The sequence below is a fragment of the Siphateles boraxobius genome, unplaced genomic scaffold, assembly GCF_051911475.1.
Source record: "Siphateles boraxobius isolate OS27281-9 unplaced genomic scaffold, OSU_SipBor_1 46, whole genome shotgun sequence".
In the NCBI taxonomy this organism is placed as follows: Eukaryota; Metazoa; Chordata; class Actinopteri; order Cypriniformes; family Leuciscidae; genus Siphateles; species Siphateles boraxobius.
In genome coordinates, this window is record NW_027509097.1 from 16,798,528 (window position 1) to 16,817,771 (window position 19,244).

Consider the following 19,244-nt stretch of genomic DNA (forward strand, 5'->3'; position numbering starts at 1 on the left):
CACTGCTCAAAGTTGTTGCAGCCTTTATTCTGTCTGGCTTCACAAACAGGATTTAGATTAAGGCAGGAGTAGGCCTTAGGTAAAATTAATCTTGAGACAAAACAATGGCACTGACGTGTTATAGTGTAAGCTGCATTTTATTTTGGGATTAGGCTTAAAGTGATTGTTCACTCAAAAATGAAAATTCTTTCGTTAATTACTCACCCTCAAGTCAATGCAAACCCGTAAGACTTTTGTTCATCTTTGGAACACAAATGAAGATCTTTGATGAAGTTTGAGAGCTTTCTGTCCCTACGTTGACAGCTAGGCAACTACCACTTTGATGCTTCGAAAATTCATAAAGAGATCGATTGTAAAACTAAACCATATGAATTGAGTGTTATAGTCCAAAATTTTCTGAAGAGACACGAATCGCTTTATATGATGAACAGACTGAATTTAGGAATTTACAAAATCAAGTCCCGCCCTATTTTTTCTTGTCCGAGAAGCCGTTTTACCCAATAATGCTGGTTCCTTCGCGCTTTTCCTTTGGAGTTTTATAAAGTTTTTATTTATTTATTTATGTGTAAAATAAAGCCTGTGGTAGACATAACTTGACTATACTTTAACGTTTTGTTCAACAATGTATATTACACACAGGACGACTTTTCCCTGAAGGCCGTATCCCCTTTATCAGTCTTTGCCCTAGTGAACAATAAGAGTAGATTTGAATTTTATAACATAACCAATGTGACAAGATAAATAAACAACTAAATAATTACGAAAGCACAATCAACTTCCTAAAACAATTACGTCCAATCAAACTATTCATTAACTTCGTTCTATTAAAAAATATGTGGATGGACGCTAGCATTTCATTCATCTGCAACGTGAGTAAGAAGTCTCAGACCTACATCAGAGTTACCAACCCCACGCTTATAGGCACTAGGCTATATTGCTTAAGTAATCAGTGGGGTAACACTGATAACAGAATGTAGTTCATTAAAGAGCAATCTGAATTTCAGCATACTGTGATTTCACTTTAGCCAGAGTAAAGTTTTTAGCACTTAGCCTTTATGGCATAACAGGTTGCAGCTAGCAGCATCGTCCTGTTCAAATTAAGCTACTGTATTACTATTGAATAGCTTACTTTTTCATTAGAGGAAGTTTACCAAATTACTCTTCCTATTTGTAAATGAGATGAACCTTAGCCACCACAATCCCAATGAGGTTGTCCCGGTAGACCTTATTCGCTAACATATCTCGCCACTTCTTTTTTAACAGCCAGGACTCGGGACTGCCGAATGCTATCTGGCATTGCTCGCTTCGGATCTGTTCCTCTTCAGGGTCGCCAAGTTGCAGGGCCGAAAGACTGAATTTCTTCGCCTCTTTCACCTGGTCCTCCATAACGGCGATCAAGGGCGAGACCACAACCACCAGTGGGTTTTCGCTAAGCCCCATACGCTCAGCTACCAGTGGAGCTAACTGGTAGATTAGACTCTTGCCATATCCGGTCGGCAAAACAGCAAAAATATCCTTCTTGCAAAGGAACGATTCGAGCACCGTCTTCTGTTCCTCTTTTAGATAAAAAGCCAAGTCTAACTCGTTTATTGTAGCGGCCAAACAACTGGTGTTCATCCATAACCATCTTGCAATATTTACTAATGACTTCGACGTCGCAGCACTGTCGTCATCTGTTTAGCTCCCCTCTGGCAAAGAGTATAGAAGAACTTACTTCTATACTCTTTGCCTCTGGCCCGCCTATATCAGATACCTCGATGTGATTGGTGCAGCTCGGCTACAAGGGCATAGTTAATGAGGATCATTACTCAATGCCAGAGTGACCCGCTGAGCAAATTCAAATTGTGCTCTCGCGAGGACTCTAGATTTCCAGGGTAACTCGGCACGGCACAGCGCAGATTAATTAATGTTTTGAGGAGAATGTGCGGCTGTCAGTCAACGCGCCAGTGTGGATACTGTCATTCGGAATCACAGATTCTACGTTTTGGAACTATGACCAACATAAGAACTTTCAAAAAAGCATTGCAGTAAATCGCACTGATTAAATCTAACGATCGCTTATCATTTTACGTCAAACCATGCAAATTATACTTTGTTCTCAAATTGTTAATGTTAACAACATCAGCATTGTGTGACTACATTTAATATGTATTCGCAGCCGGATCTCACGGCAATTCGTACGAATTTTACGATGTGGATTTTTACTAAATCGTACATATTTTACGAGTTGCCCAATTCGTATGAATTTGTACAAATTACCTACCCCTGACCCCGCCCCTAAACCTACCCATCACGTGGGTTCAAACAAATCGTACAAATTCGTACGAGTGAGGTCGTACGAATTCATACGAATTAGCCACTTTTTAATCACTCGTACAAATTCGTATGAATTGGTCGTGAGATAGCGTTGGTATTGGGGTGTAGGCTACGCACCGAGACTTGTTTGAAGGGTAACTAAACACTAAAACAACTTTTTTTAGTTAATGATCTGTAAGAATGGAGCTTCATAAATGCTGTTCATTGATTCGAGTACATTTTTTGACATTTGGGTTTAAAGTGTTTTAATTCTACAATAGGTGTAAATGTAAAATGTGTAAATGGTGTAAAAACATCTGAGTGCTGCCCTCTTCAGGTTGAACGGTGGCTACTGCAGTTGAATTTTCCTATTGGAAGTTGTGATACCCTCTGACGTCAGAGGGTACCAGCTAACCACGCCCTTGCCTACAGAGAGATGCGTCTCAGGTGCACGCCAAGATATATATATATACCGTATATATATATGTACTTTTATAAAGTTTTATATATTAAGTTCAGTACAAATGTTACTGCCGCTCGTCACAACGGCTGTCACCAGTTGCTAGGAGACAAAACCAGACCGTCCCATTGTATTGAACTCCCGGGACACACCTAGCAACAATTTGTTAATGTGACAATAGATTTTGTTAGTTTCATTTTCCAAATAACCAGTGGTGGAATGTAATGACATAAATTTACTCTGGATTAAAGTATAAATTTGAAGTACTTTAGATTGTTATTCAACTCCACTTAATCTCAGAGGCAAATATTGTACTTTTTATGAAAAACTGACTTTTTACACATAGATATTAAATTTTGATATTAGATAATGTTTTAAAAAATATGATCTGTATATAATAAAAACACTAAAAAATATGTCTTATAGATCAGGGATAGGTAACGTCCGGTCCTGTAGGGCTTCTGTCCTGCAGAGTTCAGCTCATAGAGGGGTTTTGCATGTTAAAATATTATATGGTTTGATTTTTGAGTAAGTGAGTTAATTATTCTTAATTTTCTTCCCTCTTTCTGAGAGCATCTCAGTGACATGACAGCCCACTCCTGAGTCAGCCCTACAAACCTTTTGGTGGACAGTGGAAATATGCATTCATCCCAGATGATGTCCCACCGGCAGAGGCCTTACCAGGGTCTCGTGGACCTGGACCCACCAGGACCTCCTACTCAGCTCAATAAAAGTCTACAAAAAAAAAGTTTTCTTCCAATCTGTTTTATGTTTACTGTTAATTTAAACTTTTTTTTAAGTTTTTTTAAGACATGACAAAAAATAAACAATGCACAGATATTTTTTTGTTTCATTTACAAATTATAACTTACAAAAAAATAATGTATACGATTGTTTAATTTACAAATTTTGATTCACATAACCAAAAGTTTATTTCCTCGTTCTATCCTTCCCGGCCCGGTGAAAGAAGGACGGTAGGCAGGGTTGCCAGGTCTGTGCAACAAAAGTAGCCCAAAAATCCCAGCGGCTCTTCTCCATCGGGCGGCTGAATTATCCACTGGATTGCACGTCTGAGGGATGTTTTGGGGGTGTTGGAGCGTCGAAATCGCACTTACGGGGATGGAAATCAACCAGCGGAAAAAAGGTTTACCCGAGGCAACAACTTAAAAGTATCCCAATTCTGCGGGAAAACCTCGGACTTGGCAACACTAACAGTAGGCCGCATTAGAAGGATCCTAAGATTGGGAGGGCCAGCCTTCGTCGCGCCGCTGGGAAGCAATCGGCCTTCAATGCGGCCTTCGGAGGATGCAGCCCCTGAATTGGGACACAGCTGCAATATAGCCTACTAGCCGAGACACCTTCTTTATGTGTACAGATGTGACGTAATGACCTAAAGACTTGCTTGAATTTCGCACTGAAATCCACCAGTACCACTGGAATCAAAAACATTATTACAAGCTTACCGTTTTGAATCGAGCTACGGCAAGCAGATAGTTTTGAACACTGGCTGGTATGTACTTGCTCAAAAATTTATTTTGGATCAGGTTTAACCCACAAAAGTTACGTACTGCCGCTTTAACTTATTTTAGTTTCTGTCCTCCTTAAAAAAAGCATAATGCTCCAATTAATTGTGAACTCAGTCATTAAAATTTGCACATGACTACAAAACAGCTCATTGGAATGCAATTGATTGGAGTTGAATATTCTTTGCAGCCTGACGAATGGCCGACAGAAACACTGCAGACAGGGCTGTGAGCGTGTGCTGGTCAGGCAGCTGTGCTCATTTGTCTATGACGTTGTTCTAATCTGCTGCGAGTGAGTGAGTCGGCGCAGACCCTCAGAAGCCAGGAGGGAACGGACGTGTGCGTATGAACATGGGGGAGGAAGAGAGCGGACAAATCAGAGAGACAATAGATCATTACACCCGTCTGACCAAACAAAAATTCATTTGTAGCCTATACTCAGACGTAGGCTACCGTATACCGACTGTGTGTTAAGCAAGCAGAATGATGCTCTCTTGAGATTTCATATTATTTTTCCTGTGGCTAAAACAGAGCATGGTGCTAGCAAGGTCAAGGTCATGGGTTTGATTTGTGGAAATTGATGAATCACAGGAATACATTATGTTTTGAAATGAAAACAGCAAATTGTTACTTTAAGTTGTAAGAATATTTCACAATTTTACTGTTTTTATTGCATTTTGATTAAATAAATGCAGCCTTGGCACGTATAAAGAGACTTCTTTCAAAAGCATTTAAAAATCTCACCGACCCCAAACTTTTAAGCAGTATAGTGTAAATTATTTCCAAATTTTCTTTTAAAAATTCTTTCATAAATCAAATATTCTTGCAAATATATAGAATTGTATCATTATTTTGTGGTCTGCCATGTTTTATGCATAAATTGATTAAAAAACAATGTAGGCCTTGAATGCCATGTCAGTTGATTAGCATTAACACATTTTTTTGCATAAATGTCATGTAATACTAATTATTATCTGTTTTGCATAATGACAGCTTATACTGCAGATGTTCGTTCTCTTTTGGTTTTCTGTCTTTTTCAGCTCTGTCTGACTTTGAGTAGTTAGCATGATCCAGTTAGCCACATTAAACATATGTATTGTGACCAGGTTTATTAGTAAGGATGAGAAAGATCACTTTTTGTCAGAATTATTATTTTTGCCCACTTCTGTGTTTACAGTGTCATTGTTACATTTAGTTACTGTAGTAATTACATTACCAAAACAAACCTCAATCCTAACCCTGTAGACCTTATTCAGAGCAGCGCCATAACCGGTATGAAAGAAAGGCTGAGAGGGATAGACTAGTGTTTTCAACGGCATCCTCTGTAAAAAGCTGTATAAAGTTTCTAGATCACTTATAGTTTTCCACTGCTCGTGATGTCTGGAGTTTTATGTACTGAAGTTTCTTGGAAAAATATTTTTGTAGTGTTTCGTCAGCAGAATCTAAAAACAACCCTCTGAAGAGATTTATGTCTATCCCTAACAGCCTCACTTTCAAATCAAAGCTGGTGCTGCTATGGATAAGGTCGATAAGTATGTAGTTAATTATTATTACACAGTACCTAAATGCATAATTACACTGTTACACAGACACCTAAAAATAAAGTGTAAACATTTGTACTTTTATTGATCAAATGTTTGGGTGTATTTGCAACATTGGTGTGGCAAATTCAGCAATTTTTTAATCCTGTTAAATGTTATGATGTTATCTAGTTTGGCTAACACAGATGAAGTTTTGTTGAAACTGGCTTTATGTGCAGTACGTGTTGTCACAGTCACAGAATTCCAGCTCAGGAGTTTGGCTTAAAAACAAAAGTGCTCAGAACTGACAGCCGTGAGCAAAGATACCAACAGGAAGGTCATGGGAAGGAGACATGCTTCCAGTTTCCCGGTGGGCCACTGAGCTGAACGAGTGTTGTAGGTGTTAATGCAGCTATCAAATCTTTTACTCATAATATCCTGTGCTGACTCATGCCCACTCATTCATTCCAGCCTAAACTCCTGACAGGCTCCTGGTGTGGCAGTGTGAGTCATCTGATATCAACCTGTTCTGATTCATAAAAAGTCGCTTCTGCTCACCAAGACTGCATTTATTTGACCAAAATACTGTAAAAACAGTGTTATTTTGAAATATTATCATATTTTGATACATTTTTAAAATGTAGCCTAATTAATTCCTGTGATAGCGAAGCAGAATTTCCAGTCTTCAGTGTCACATGATCCTTCATAAATCTGATTTGGTGCTCAAAAGACATTTCTTATTATCAAAGCTGAAAACAGTTGTGGTGATTCAGATGTTTTTTTAAGCCTTGGTACATTTTTAGCAGGATTCTTTGATGAATAGAAAGTTCAAAATAACAGCATTTATAAAGAAATATATTGTAACATTATAAAATATTATTACTGTCACTTTTAATCGATTTAATTCATCCCTAGCATTAGGTAAAAATGAAGTAGTAGAAATTAAGTTATACATCTTTTTTCTGATTCTTTAACATGCGACCCCTCCCCTAGCTCATCGTAACCTTACCACAAACTCCTTTTCAAAATGCAGCACGATGTTCACACTTAGCAGGAAGACATCTGCGCTTTCCTTCTCCCCTGCTATGAAGAACATTGGGCTTTGAACTTCGAGCTGTGCCAGTGATAACATGGGAACAGAACACAGAATGGGCGACCATTTCAGACGCTAAAATAAAGAGTGCTTTAGTCAGTGTGATTGGACTTTACATTTGACTATCAAAATCAAGATGGCTGATGGCTCGAAGTTTGATGGCCTATGCCAAGGTTAATCTGGCAATGATGCTCGCTAACGCCGGTTTACTTGGCAAGTTAACGTTCTGGTTTCCAAGTCACGCCCTGAAAAACACAAACAGTAGCGCCGTGCTCTCTCTCTCTCTGATTCAGAGGTTAAACAAGTACATCCAACTTGAGAACCTGCTGACCTCTCCACAGCTCTCAAGTGGCCATGAGTCAATGAGTTGATATTGACGAAATACCTGCTGTAGCTTTATGCCTAGTATATCATGTATTTCCATGTAATCCAAATGGCCATATTAATTTTCGTAAACGGTAATTTTTGCTTTTCTTTTTAAAAATATAAATTTGTCAATTTAAACATTTTAAAAATAAGATATGTTTGCTTGTAATTTATTCCTATGATGGCAAAGCTGAATCATCAGCATCATTACAGTCTTCAGTGTCACATGATCCTTCAGAAATCATTATAATGCTGATTTATTGTTTCTAATCAATGTTGAAAATATTTTTGTGGAAATTGTGATACTATTACAGGATTTTTTGATGAATGGAAAGTTGAAAAGAACAGAATTCATTTCAAACAGAAATATTTATTTAATAAATTATAAGTTATAAGGGTCACTTTTGATCAATAATGCATCCTTGCTGGCATTAATTCGAAATTAAGTATTAGAAAAATAAGAAAACTGTTAAAAGATTTTTACTGGAAAAATGTAAAAGTGAATTTTGCACAATAGGTGCCCTTTAAGTAATATTTATATTAAGCATTCTTATAAACTGACCTGTACAATCAGAGTATCACAACAACAAACAATGCTCTGTAAAAAAAATTCTAACCTCCCAACTAAAAATTTTGAAGTGACTGGTCACATCTACATTTTTCAACTGGCCCAAGTGAAATTCTGCAGATTGATAAAATTAAATGTGCAGAATTTCACTTGGGGCAACTGAAAAATTTAGATGTGACCAGTCACTAGAAAATTTTGAATTGAGGAGGATAGAATTTTTTTACAGTGTGGACAATCAATCCAGGAACAGAAGTCACACCATAGCACATACAATATTTATTCAGGAACACAAACAATGATAAGTTAATTATCAGGTAGTCCACAAATATTGTGGGAATGGTATCAATACAGTCAAACAGGGGAAAACATACATTGAAAACAATTTGGGAACAAGTGACCCCAAAAGAAAAGTTTGATCAGAAATTGGTGCAAATGGAAAATAAAAGTTACTGACTGCTTCTGGAAATTATTGTTTTCATCCAATAAGAAATTAAACTTTATTTTAGATTGTATCATTTTTACATAAATAGAAATACAAAAGAAGATATGGCCAGGATTACAACTTGAATAGGAGATACTTTTTCTATAACTGTTAATGAGACAGAATTCCCGAAGTGTTCATGTAGAATTCCCCCAAAAAGCAAGAAACTACAAAATATGATATACATATGAATGCATCATGCAAAGTGGCAAGTCTGCTTACAAACATGTTGTATAGTAGTCTGTTTTAATGTAGCTTTAGCGGTATGGATTTACTCTCCCCAACTAAGAAACAACACACCTAAACCAGCTAACCAGCTTCCCCAAAAACAGATTTAAATAAAACTGAACCATGAGTATAAAATATCCAGATCTTTCAGAATAAAATTTCAGACCAATCTTTACAATCTTTGAGGACATCAATGAGTTACTGCATAATTGACAAAGCAAAGCATCATGGAATATCCGTTTCGAGTTCGAAAAAAGTGTGTTCAACTAGTGAGATTCCCTGATTGGTTGAGTAGAGTCAGGTGACCAGTGAGGTACGAAAAAAGTCCCATTATCCAATGGAGAAAGAGAAAATGTAAGTCCAATACACAATGTTTAAGTGTGTAAGTCTCACACACTGTACACATGAACGCTTGCATTACTAGTTAGTTAAAAACCGCAAAAACAGATCGCTAATCCACATGCAACGTCTTGCATAAAGAACATCAGATAAAAGGATAAAAAGTAAAACGTGAGAAAAGTTGCTGCCTCAGATGCTAGACGTCCATCTTTGTGAAAATACCAGAAATAATCCAAGGACGCAATGATCATAGTCCCATATATGTTAAACTACTTTTTGATTCTAGAAAAAAAATTCAGTTGCTCTCTTTCTTAGTAATACAATGTGCGCTTGTTTCTTTATTTCTCTTATTACCTTTGTGTTGGCTTTCGCTCCTCTTCTGTAAATGTCCATGTTGCTTGGTTATTCTTGGTTGCGCTCTCTCCCCCTCCGTGTTTGGTGAGTGAGAGAGAAAAACCAGTTCCACTGACCCTCGCTCCCCTCCCGTGGGCCGTGTAGTCCAGGCCCTCATCTCTCGGCCTCCATGGCGACGCTGGCCTTCTGTTCGGTTGCCGCTTGCTGGTTGACAGCCGAGGGCCAGCCTGGGGGCTGGTGGGCCTGTTGCGGGGACGGCCCCTGAGTCCATAAGCCCTGCTGGTTGGGCACGGGTGGGGTCATGCCCCAGCTGACCGGAGGTGGAGGGGGCGAGGTGGCCATGCTGGGACTGCTGCTGTTGTTGAAGCTTTCTGAGGCTTTGAGTCGCGAGAACATGGTGAGGGCGTCTGGGAAGTTTGGTGGCGTTGCGGGTGTGTTGGCAGGAGTACACATCTGAAAACAAACAGATGAAGAAAGAATCACAAATGTGTTCTTTGATAATGCACATAATTGCACAAAACTTCCACTATTGTTGTAAAGTTTGGGGTCTGCAAGATTGTACGGTAACATTTTATTTTGATGGTCCCTTTTACACATTCTGTTAACTAGAAGTAACGTTGCTCCTACATGTCTACTAACTCCTATTAGAGTGTTAGTAGAGTATTAGTAGACTGATAGTGTTAGGGTTAGAATAAGTTGACATGTACTTGCAAAGAAACTTATAGTCAGTAGAATGTCTGTTGGGGAACAATCGAAATAAACAGTTAGCAGATATTAAGCAGACAGTCTGTTAATACTCTAATGACTCTAGTTGACTCATAGGTGCAACGTTATTTATAATCAACAGAATGTTCAAAGGGGACCATCAAAATAAAGTGTTACCGATTGTACAGTAACAGTTTGAATACATTTTAAAAATGAAATTTATTCCTGTGATGCAAAGCTGAATTTTCAGCAACCATTAAGGCTGATTTATACTTCTGTGTCGGAGCCTCTACGCGTTGGTTTTTTCATTTATACTTCTGTGTCGTTGTCCGCGTTGACGCGCAATTACACATGCAGAGGGAGCATGTGAAACGCGAGGGAGGGGTTCTAGCAGACCAATCACAGCGCTTGCGTCCGCGTAGATTTGACGCGTTGTTACATTTTTGGAGAGGTGCACGTCAGGGTACACCGAAGGGTATGCGCGCTACGCACAGCCTACGACGTAGCTACGGCGTGAGTTCGACGCAGAAGTATAAATTGGGCTTTACTCCAGTCTTCAGTCACATTATTCTTCTGAAATCTGATTTGTTGCTCAAGATACATTTCTCATTATTATCAATGTTAAAAAACATTTTTGCTGCTTAACATTTTTGTGATACATTTTGGTATACAAATCTTTTTTCATAAATTTCCTTAATATCACTTCTGATATATCATGAATATAAAAAGTATTTATTCATCTTGCTGACCTCAAACTTTTGAACAGGTGTATATATATATGTTTTATTTAGGTCATACACTTTAATCAAATTAAATCAGTAAACTAGATCTTTCTCCACCGCTAAAATGACTTTCCTTTTTGGCTGATGTCATAAACCCATCATGTATATATTGATATCACAAAAAGACCGCTTTCCGTGATGTAATCAATTCCTTGATGGATAGGATTAGGTCCCATCTTTTACAGATTACAGAAGTAAATTAAGCTGGGAAAGCATTTCATGTTGAACACATTCTAAACTGTCTGACAAGCAGCTAAAATATTTTACAGTGCCAAAATTTAATTCTGCTAAGGTGTCCCAGAAGATCATCCCGACATTCCCTCCCTTCCTTCGCATTCTTTCTGCCTGTGCTGATTGGTGCTCTTCTAACAGTTCTACTTCCTGTTTCTCATCTATGCCCAGGCATCACCCGCTCTGCCTTCCTCTGTGCGATGTTCGGCTACTCCATTACCTCGGTGACCTTCCCATTGTCCTCTCTAAACTCGTTGTCCTCTGTCCACAGCCAAACTCACATTTACAGAGGTACACAATAGGCCTCATGAGAGCAGCCCCGCTATCCTGCAATGTTTTCGGGGGGAGAGCAACATCACCATAATAAATAACATTTCAAAGGCTGCCACAAATGCGCACATGAGCAGTCTGTGGGTTGAATTAGGACTAATATGTGGGGGGAAATCTAGAGATTTTTGTGAATGAAAGCTAAATGAATGGACAGCGTTTCATTGGGATACTTCCTAATGTGCCCTTGCACAGGTACTGTATGAGAAACATGCCCATATTGTCTTACTGCAGCGATCAAATCCGTATCTGTGTCCCATCCTGTCAGCAACCTTGAATCCTGCCGCCTGCAGTTTTTATTGACCCATCAGTAAGGATATCTCGCCAAAAACCACAATCACCCCATTGTGGCTGGTCAAAAGTCTCAAATGGACTTCAGTGTCCCTATATGGCTTTAATTCACAAAAGTGTTTACAACAGGAAGTCTGAGGGATTAAAAAAAAGAAGAAGCTATGAAGCTGTTAAACAGGATTCAAATGGCACTGAGGGGGCGTTTTTGAGAGTCGCACAAAATTGAATCTAAAAATGTATCAGCATTCAGGACAGCTGCTGCAGATGTGGAGAAGCTCAGTGGCTTAACACAGCCGTCAAACCGAGAGCAAATGCATCTGCAGATTCTCCATAATTCAGAAACATCGACATGAGATGCAGTGTACATAACAAACATGCTTTGGTCAACAGCTGGGTTGCTGTGGAAATATTTTGGTTGTGAGGAAAGATCTGTTGATGAGAAATGAGGTCAGAGTTGGCGTAGAAAAACAGAACCTGTGGTGCACGGTCCAGTCCACTTTGTTACACTGCATTTTTGTTTGTTACACTTCATTTACTCGGAAACCTAGTGAATGTTTAACTGTTTTTGTCTGTTTTGGGACACTGTTAGTGTTAAAGCTGTGTGTTACCAACAGAACTGCAAGAAAATATGTTTTCAAATCGGCTTCTAAACACACCCCTTGTCTTTCAATGGTTGGACAAAAAGACAGCCCAGCCCCAAACTCACGCCGTTGGATGAGCCGATGTTGCAGTTTTGCTGGTTGGAATTCTAAGAATGTTTAGATAGAAATAAGTTGTTGTTTTTTATAGGTATTTTAAATTGCGCATTGCATTGTGATTTGTTTTAGGGTTAAAGGAAATGTACGTAAACTTTTCCTCAACATATGACAAAAAATATGTTGAAAAACGGAAAAAGTAGTGGTCATTTTCTGCCTGGCAGAAAATTACCACTACTTTTTCCGTTTTTCAACATATTTTTTTGAACAGACTCACATGTTAATGTTTTTTTTTAGAGAAATCCACTAACAAACGGCCTACATAGGCTATGTTTCACTCTACATATTAAATTCAATCAAAAAAAGTTTTTAACATTGAAATAATAAGGCGTTTGAGTGGTTTCTGTTTTAAAACAAGACCAATTGAGTGCCAGCTACATTTTTTAGCAACCTTGGTTCTGAAAGTATTTTTCCCATTAAAGAGTTATAACCATGAACCAAACCAACCAGCTACAAGGTGAATCATTGTTAGACAATAAAAATTTTAATCTCACATTTTGTAATATTTGTCGTTATATGTATATTTTTTTAAATAGATTTTTTTACAAGAGGCACTGCCTCCCTTGCCTCCTCGGAGTAAACGCCCCGAAACACAAATAATTAAGTTGTTTGAGAGCATAGGGAAAATCTATCACATAATTCACAGTGCTTCATGGGAGTGTATGGCTACTAAAGTGTTCTTATGACACAATTTGCTTGTTTCGATTCTCTGATTTCATTGCAGATTCATGGGTAATAAGGTAGCATATACCATCTATTAACAAACTCGTAGCTTTAGATTTATAAATTATCGTTAAATTAATGGGATTTTTACTTCCTAGACCCACTGTCGAACTCTATAAGACATTGACAATGATCCAGGTCAAATGTGGGACTTCAATCAATAATGTTTTGACTCCAAATGGACATCATTGTGTTGTGTGCCCATTTCAAACATGAACCAATGCAAAAACATGTGTTAAACATTAAACAGTGTATTTGCTATTCCAAGCGCATTCATAAACATTGCATGGGCATCAGGGAGAATAAATAAAGAGAATCAATTGTGTTTCCCTTTCTATGGTTCAAGTAGCCAGACTGTTCCAATCCAGAAACAAGCAGTGGGGGGATTTACGGATTTCACGTGAGCTTGAGAAAAACGCTCCTCCATTCCACTGGAAATATCTGAAAATGTATCACGTAAAACAAAGGAAAGCTTTCAGATTCCTTTGAACTGAAACAGTGACGCAATTCACGCTCCATGCTTTCAATGAATGTACTCGGAGGTTCTACTACAACCACTTTTTTACATTCTTACGCATGTATTCATGACTCAGAGCTGGAATTATGGAAAGTGAACACATTGTAGCAGATGGCGATTGAAATATAATAATAAGGTTTGTACTGAGATAATTGACGGTTCACTGCAGTGTTCCATTGTAACAGAACTGCACTGCCTGATCTACTGTACGCATATCTGCGAGTCTCTGAGAGAAAGAGAGAAGCTGGGAGGTGTCGACAATGCCTTCAGGAGCTGCTTTGATTTTTAGAACTGTAATTTGTAATCACATACTGCAGAGATGCTGAGATTTTTCCTGATCTCTGCACTCTATTATCGTGTGTGTGCGTCTCTTCAAGTGTTTGCACATATGTGAGCAAATTATCTCTCAGTTTGAGGCTTGATTATTAACCTGAGTGTTGGCACAGTACAGAGGGATTACAAAGCAAATATATTGTATTGTCTGAAATTTGATGTTTTTTATGGTGAAAACAAAATCTAATCAAGGACACGACTGGCCAATGCTGGCTGCAGTGTCCTCCGCCAAGTTATGTGCATCGTAAAACAGCTAAAGTTGTTCAATCGGAGCAGTTTAAACGGCGTCCAACTGAAATACATCATGGAGAGTTATGACATTCTATGTCTAAGAGCCTTTTTTCAGCACGATGAACAGATATTTTCTTCCGTATTTTGATGTTGTTTTGATGAGCGTTTATCAAACAGCTTATTGAAAAATGAACATGTACTGGGACTTAGTTTTATGTTGATTGGATTGTGAGATGCATGTGTACATCTACAAAATAGGGTGAATTTCCATTTCATGCTTTAAACTGTTTGTTCTGGAGTATGTGAACAGAAATACATGAAACAGGAAGGCATGGATCCCCCTTAAACCCTAAAGAGGTTAACCTTAAATCCAATTCGCTGTAAGAATGTTTGTACTATAACTATGATGAAATACTCTATACTTTAATGGCCTGTTCACACCAAGAATGTAAAAATAATTATAATGATAACTCCATGTCCACACCAACTTCTTGTTTGCACATTTGCAATGCATGCTGGGAAACAATGCCTGTAAATGTGGTATATGTGGTTTACTCTCTCTGGTACCCTAATAACACAAAGCATGAAATGCCAGATGCTTCAGTTCAAACATAATCATTGACTCTGAGTGAATTACTTTGCATACATTGACTCCAGCATTTAAAAAAAAACTTCTTAACCTATATTTTTTCTTTATACTGTTTCACAAGATCTGATTGTCCCACTTCCCCAATTCACAGCCTCCACAAGAGAGAACATCTCTCTTTTATAGGCAACATGACTGTAAGGTCATCAAGATAAGATGCTTCGCTCCATGATCATTTTAATCAAACTGTCCGGTAACTGCCATAATCTCATCATTGCTCTAACCTTTTCCCAAATCTGTCTACACTGCAGATTGTAGCTAAAATATTTAATATTGCCTATTCTTTCTTAGGTCACACCCAGGAACAAACCACAGTTAAAGTTACCAGAACTTGTACTCCTCCCTCTCAATGCCAGGAAAAGAGCCTTTTCTACTCTTTGTGTGTTAAATCCTGTTTTAATTACTGGAGGTGACTTCATGGTCAGAGCTTCACTAACAAAAATCCTTGGTATTTGTCAAAATGTGGATTTTTACATTTTTATCCTTTGGTAATGAACCACACATTCTGTTAAATGTTTGATTTCAAATATATTTTACTTGATTATAGAAATCAATAGAACAGATCTATATCTTTGTTTAATAATTGATGACCTAAATTAAATTATAAATTAGAATCATCAATTGAAAAAAACCTAAATAGTTGGTAATATAGGCCTATACATTTCTGATAACAGAGTGAATTTTACTGTGAATTTTTTGTGTGTGTTTCAAAACCTAGATTTCATTATAATAATTCATAATTAAGTTTTTCAGTGTGACATCCAAATTTCTTTTTTGAGAATTGGGCTCAAGCGTGTGAGTTATGAGTTAACGTGGTCAGCAATTACTGTAGGACTACAGCCGCAGAGTCACTCTAGGAGACAAACATCTAACATACATCTGTCCAGAGCATGATCTCAGCCCTTGACGATTTGCCCATTCACAACAACCACTTCCTCATAATGAACGTTTATTAGTAAAATGAATGAACAGCAATGCATTCAGATGTTAAGCTTCAGGGAGGCATGAACATGTGGTATACTTTAATTGCGGCTGTGATGTTGTGCTTTAAAAATAAACGCTTGAATGAGTAGTTCACGCAAAAAAAAACAACACAAAAAACCCCCCTCAGTCTCATGTTGAGTAAGTGATTTAATGTTCAAAGACTACAGTCAACATCAGTGATTCATTTACAACAAGCAACTCTGAAATCCTGTTTACTTAGGAACCCTCCAAACAAGACTATAGGACCAAACCAACATAAAAGAACACTCTGTGACGTAAGCACACAAGTATTTTTTAATACACTTATGACTTCACTTTCAATCAAAATTTGTGTGCCAAGGCAAGGGAAATTATGGCGCAAACTTGATAAGAAGAGCATAACTAATAACATTAGTAAGTGTTGGCAGCCATGCCACAAAAATCACACCTCTGCTTCTGCTTTCACCTGGATCTATTTAAATTATGAGGCAGTGGACAAACTGTCCTGCATTCAGTCTCAAACAATGATCCATAGGTACTTTTGTATCCCCCAATCCCACTCACATCAATAACACAAACATGGGGTGAACTGATATCTGAAATATTGCACAACATTGTGTACTGATGTGTAATATGTAACTGAACATAAAAGATTGTCAAATTTTAATTACATAATTATTATTATTATGAACCAGCCTAACTGGAATTAAAAATAACTGACCCAAAAGAACGATTCACTCACTATTCGAACATTTCTATGACCTGCAAGCATGTTTTTAATCTGCACAAGAACATTATTTAATAGATGAAATATTTTACAGCAAAGCATAACTAGAAAAATGTATCTTTACTATAGAAATTTGCATCACTTTTTAAACATTTTATTAAGTTCCAAGACTTTTTCTTACCATAAATATACCATATACCATAAACACTTTATAATAAGGTTACTACAACATTAGTTAACATGAACAAACAATAAAAAAAATAATTTCAAAGCATTTATTAATCTAATTTACTAAAAACTAAACAGTTTTTCCCTTGCATTTTTGTTGTACGGACGACAATGTTGTCAAACGATCCCCGTTCACACGGATCCACAAAAACGACTAAAAACGGTGCATTTTACATGCCAAGCCAGTAGTTGGCGATGTCACTCTGTAAAGAAACACTTTGTGCTTATAGACTGAACACATAATACACATGCGCCTGATGTCATCATTTCCACAAATACAAGTATTTGTAGATTAAATGGAGATGATAACGGCAATGGTGTAGTTTTCAAAAACTGTCACTTTAAATCACATTTCTGAAATACATAACTTGGACAGTCACCTCCGATAACAGAACACTCTAAATTGTTATGTAGACATACATTTTCTGTAAAGCTGCTTTAAAACAATATGTATTGTGAAAAGCGCTATACAAATAAATGTTAATTGAATCCCATTTACAAAAGTTTGTGTTTTCAGGCCCCCAAAACGCTGTTGTCATGTAAATGAAAGGTCAAAAGGCATACAAAGTTTTCCGTTTCATATAAGCTTCCCCTAAGTTCAAGTTAATTTCATAATTCACAAAACATTATTAAAATCAAAAGCTGTATATATTACAATTATTTAATGGACACCAGCTAACATGAACTAACAATGAACACTAAATTAAACATTTACTAATAGGAACTTGTTGTATTAGTGTATTAGGACCTTAGTGTAATACCTACTATTTCAAGGTTTTACAGTGACAGTAGGATATTCCAGAACTCCATCATCATGATGCACATATCATATGTCCCCTTTTAATAAAGGAGTTAAACACTAGCCCTAGTCAAAAAGACACTGATTTTTGCTTGACGAATGAAATCCCACATCCGTGATACTTTAACCTTGCGGCCATTATTTCATTTCAGTTATACTGCAACACTGAAATACTGCCTACCTCGGCACACTACAGTAATAACAGTGAACACAGCGCCTGTGTGTGTCAGTGTGTGTGTTTATTTCTGGAAGCCCCGTCTCTCCGCAACATGGCCGACACTATGGCTCCAGCTTTACATTGTTATTGTTGCAGCCACGATATAAACTGAGCTCGTATAGTAGCATAACAAACACGTACAACAGAAAAAAGTTACATTCATTAAAGTAAACACTTATAAACAGAGATGGCGGCTTTCTTACTCACCATTTGATGATGGTGACCGTAAGGTATATTTGTCTCTTGAAAGAAGGCACTAAGGGCTGTCTGTGAGTGAGAGATCATAACACAACATTTCTTCACATGCAGTATAGTAATATTTAAACATATTCATATCACGCTATAGCCTACTGGGAAACTGATGGGGTTTCACTTATTGCGAAACGAAACGAAAGCTCAACATTGATACAGTCTGCTGTAGTGTAATCTGTCAGTGGTCATCTTCATTGCATAATAGCATGGGATTATAGGCTAGTATTTAATCTGGAGTAAACTCTAATTGGATAGTAGTCTATCTCTGTTGAGCTTTTCGCAATTGTTATAGCCTACTAAATGGGTGTATTTAAGAGCCTGTTTATCTAAAAAATAAAACCGATTAATAGATTTGAAATGCCAAAGGATTACAATAAAACTGGTGTGGGTTATTGTTATTAGTCATTACTAGAAATGGCAACTAGACGCGCGACAATGTATACAGTGCATCACATAAACAATGCACTGGCGTAGGCATGCATAGTGTGCTCTCCGCTGCGCTCACCTCAAACTGCCAATGTGCCGCTTGCAAAAGCTGTTTCGCCTGGTCTGCGGCACATCCAGCTGTCAGGACGAACTGGTTTATCATAACTTGATGCTTGAGTTCATCCATATTCGCTGGTGTTTATTTCCGAGCCACGAACAATAGTGCTTTACCCGGGACAGGATTTTTGAGATTTATTCTCTCCGCTTTTCTCTTTCAGTCGTCCACCATTACAGCCGGTTGAGCAAACACAAATATTTACTGTAGGAGCGCTGGCGTAACGAGCGCCATATGATTGACAGCGTGACGCAGCCAATCAGAGAGGGGCGGAGGTCATGGGAATTGTATGCTCAGGGATTCGTCGTTTGTTGTGTTTCTGATGACACTGCATTCGGTTGACGTGTATGCTGAAGCGCTCGAGATAGAAGTTTACGATTTCGATTATACAAAGTTCAACCATAGAGAATGTATATATGAACTACACAATCAGGGTAATTGTGCGTGTTTAAGTTGCTATTTATACACCAAAACTCCATATCCCAGCATGCAACGCTTTGTTTGTTAAGTTCTAGAAGGCAGAATTTATGAATGACGGTCGCTCCCGTCCAATTCCCATTCGAGCTATGCCACTACTTTCCCAAATATGGTAAACAAATCTTCCAACACCAATTAAATCACTTGCATCTTCATAGAAGAGCATCTGATGTACTTTAGCACAGTCCTTTGTAATGTTGATAGCATTATTTTTTTTTAGAAAATATATACAAATTCAATCTTGCTCGCTCCATCCATGAAATAAGATTAGG

At 37.8% G+C, this 19,244-nt stretch overlaps 2 protein-coding genes across 2 annotated transcripts in view; both read right to left on the reverse strand.

Moving 5' to 3' along the window:
* Nucleotides 1–19,244, reverse strand: part of shisa9a (shisa family member 9a) — a 736,130-nt gene that overhangs the window by 150,841 nt on the left and 566,045 nt on the right. The gene's annotated exons all lie outside the window — the stretch shown is intronic.
* On the reverse strand, nucleotides 8,082–18,727 carry ubald1a (UBA-like domain containing 1a). The gene is made up of 3 exons (XM_077201076.1): nucleotides 18,460–18,727; nucleotides 17,910–17,969; nucleotides 8,082–9,680 (listed from the first exon to the last, which is right to left on the reverse strand). The coding sequence occupies exons 1-3, from the start codon at nucleotides 18,565–18,567 to the stop codon at nucleotides 9,381–9,383; spliced, it is 468 nt and encodes a 155-aa protein (XP_077057191.1). The 5' UTR covers nucleotides 18,568–18,727; the 3' UTR covers nucleotides 8,082–9,380.

What these genes read in the sequence shown, in the direction of transcription:
- ubald1a (XM_077201076.1), bottom strand. Translation starts at nt 18,567, where the DNA reads ATGGATGAACTCAAGCATCAAGTTATGATAAACCAGTTCGTCCTGACA. An exon ending in CGGCACATTGGCAGTTTGAG is followed by an intron (nt 17,970 to 18,459) that starts GTGAGCGCAGCG and finishes TCTCACTCACAG; the next exon opens with ACAGCCCTTAGTGCCTTCTT. An exon ending in ACGGTCACCATCATCAAATG is followed by an intron (nt 9,681 to 17,909) that starts GTGAGTAAGAAA and finishes GTTTGTTTTCAG; the next exon opens with ATGTGTACTCCTGCCAACAC.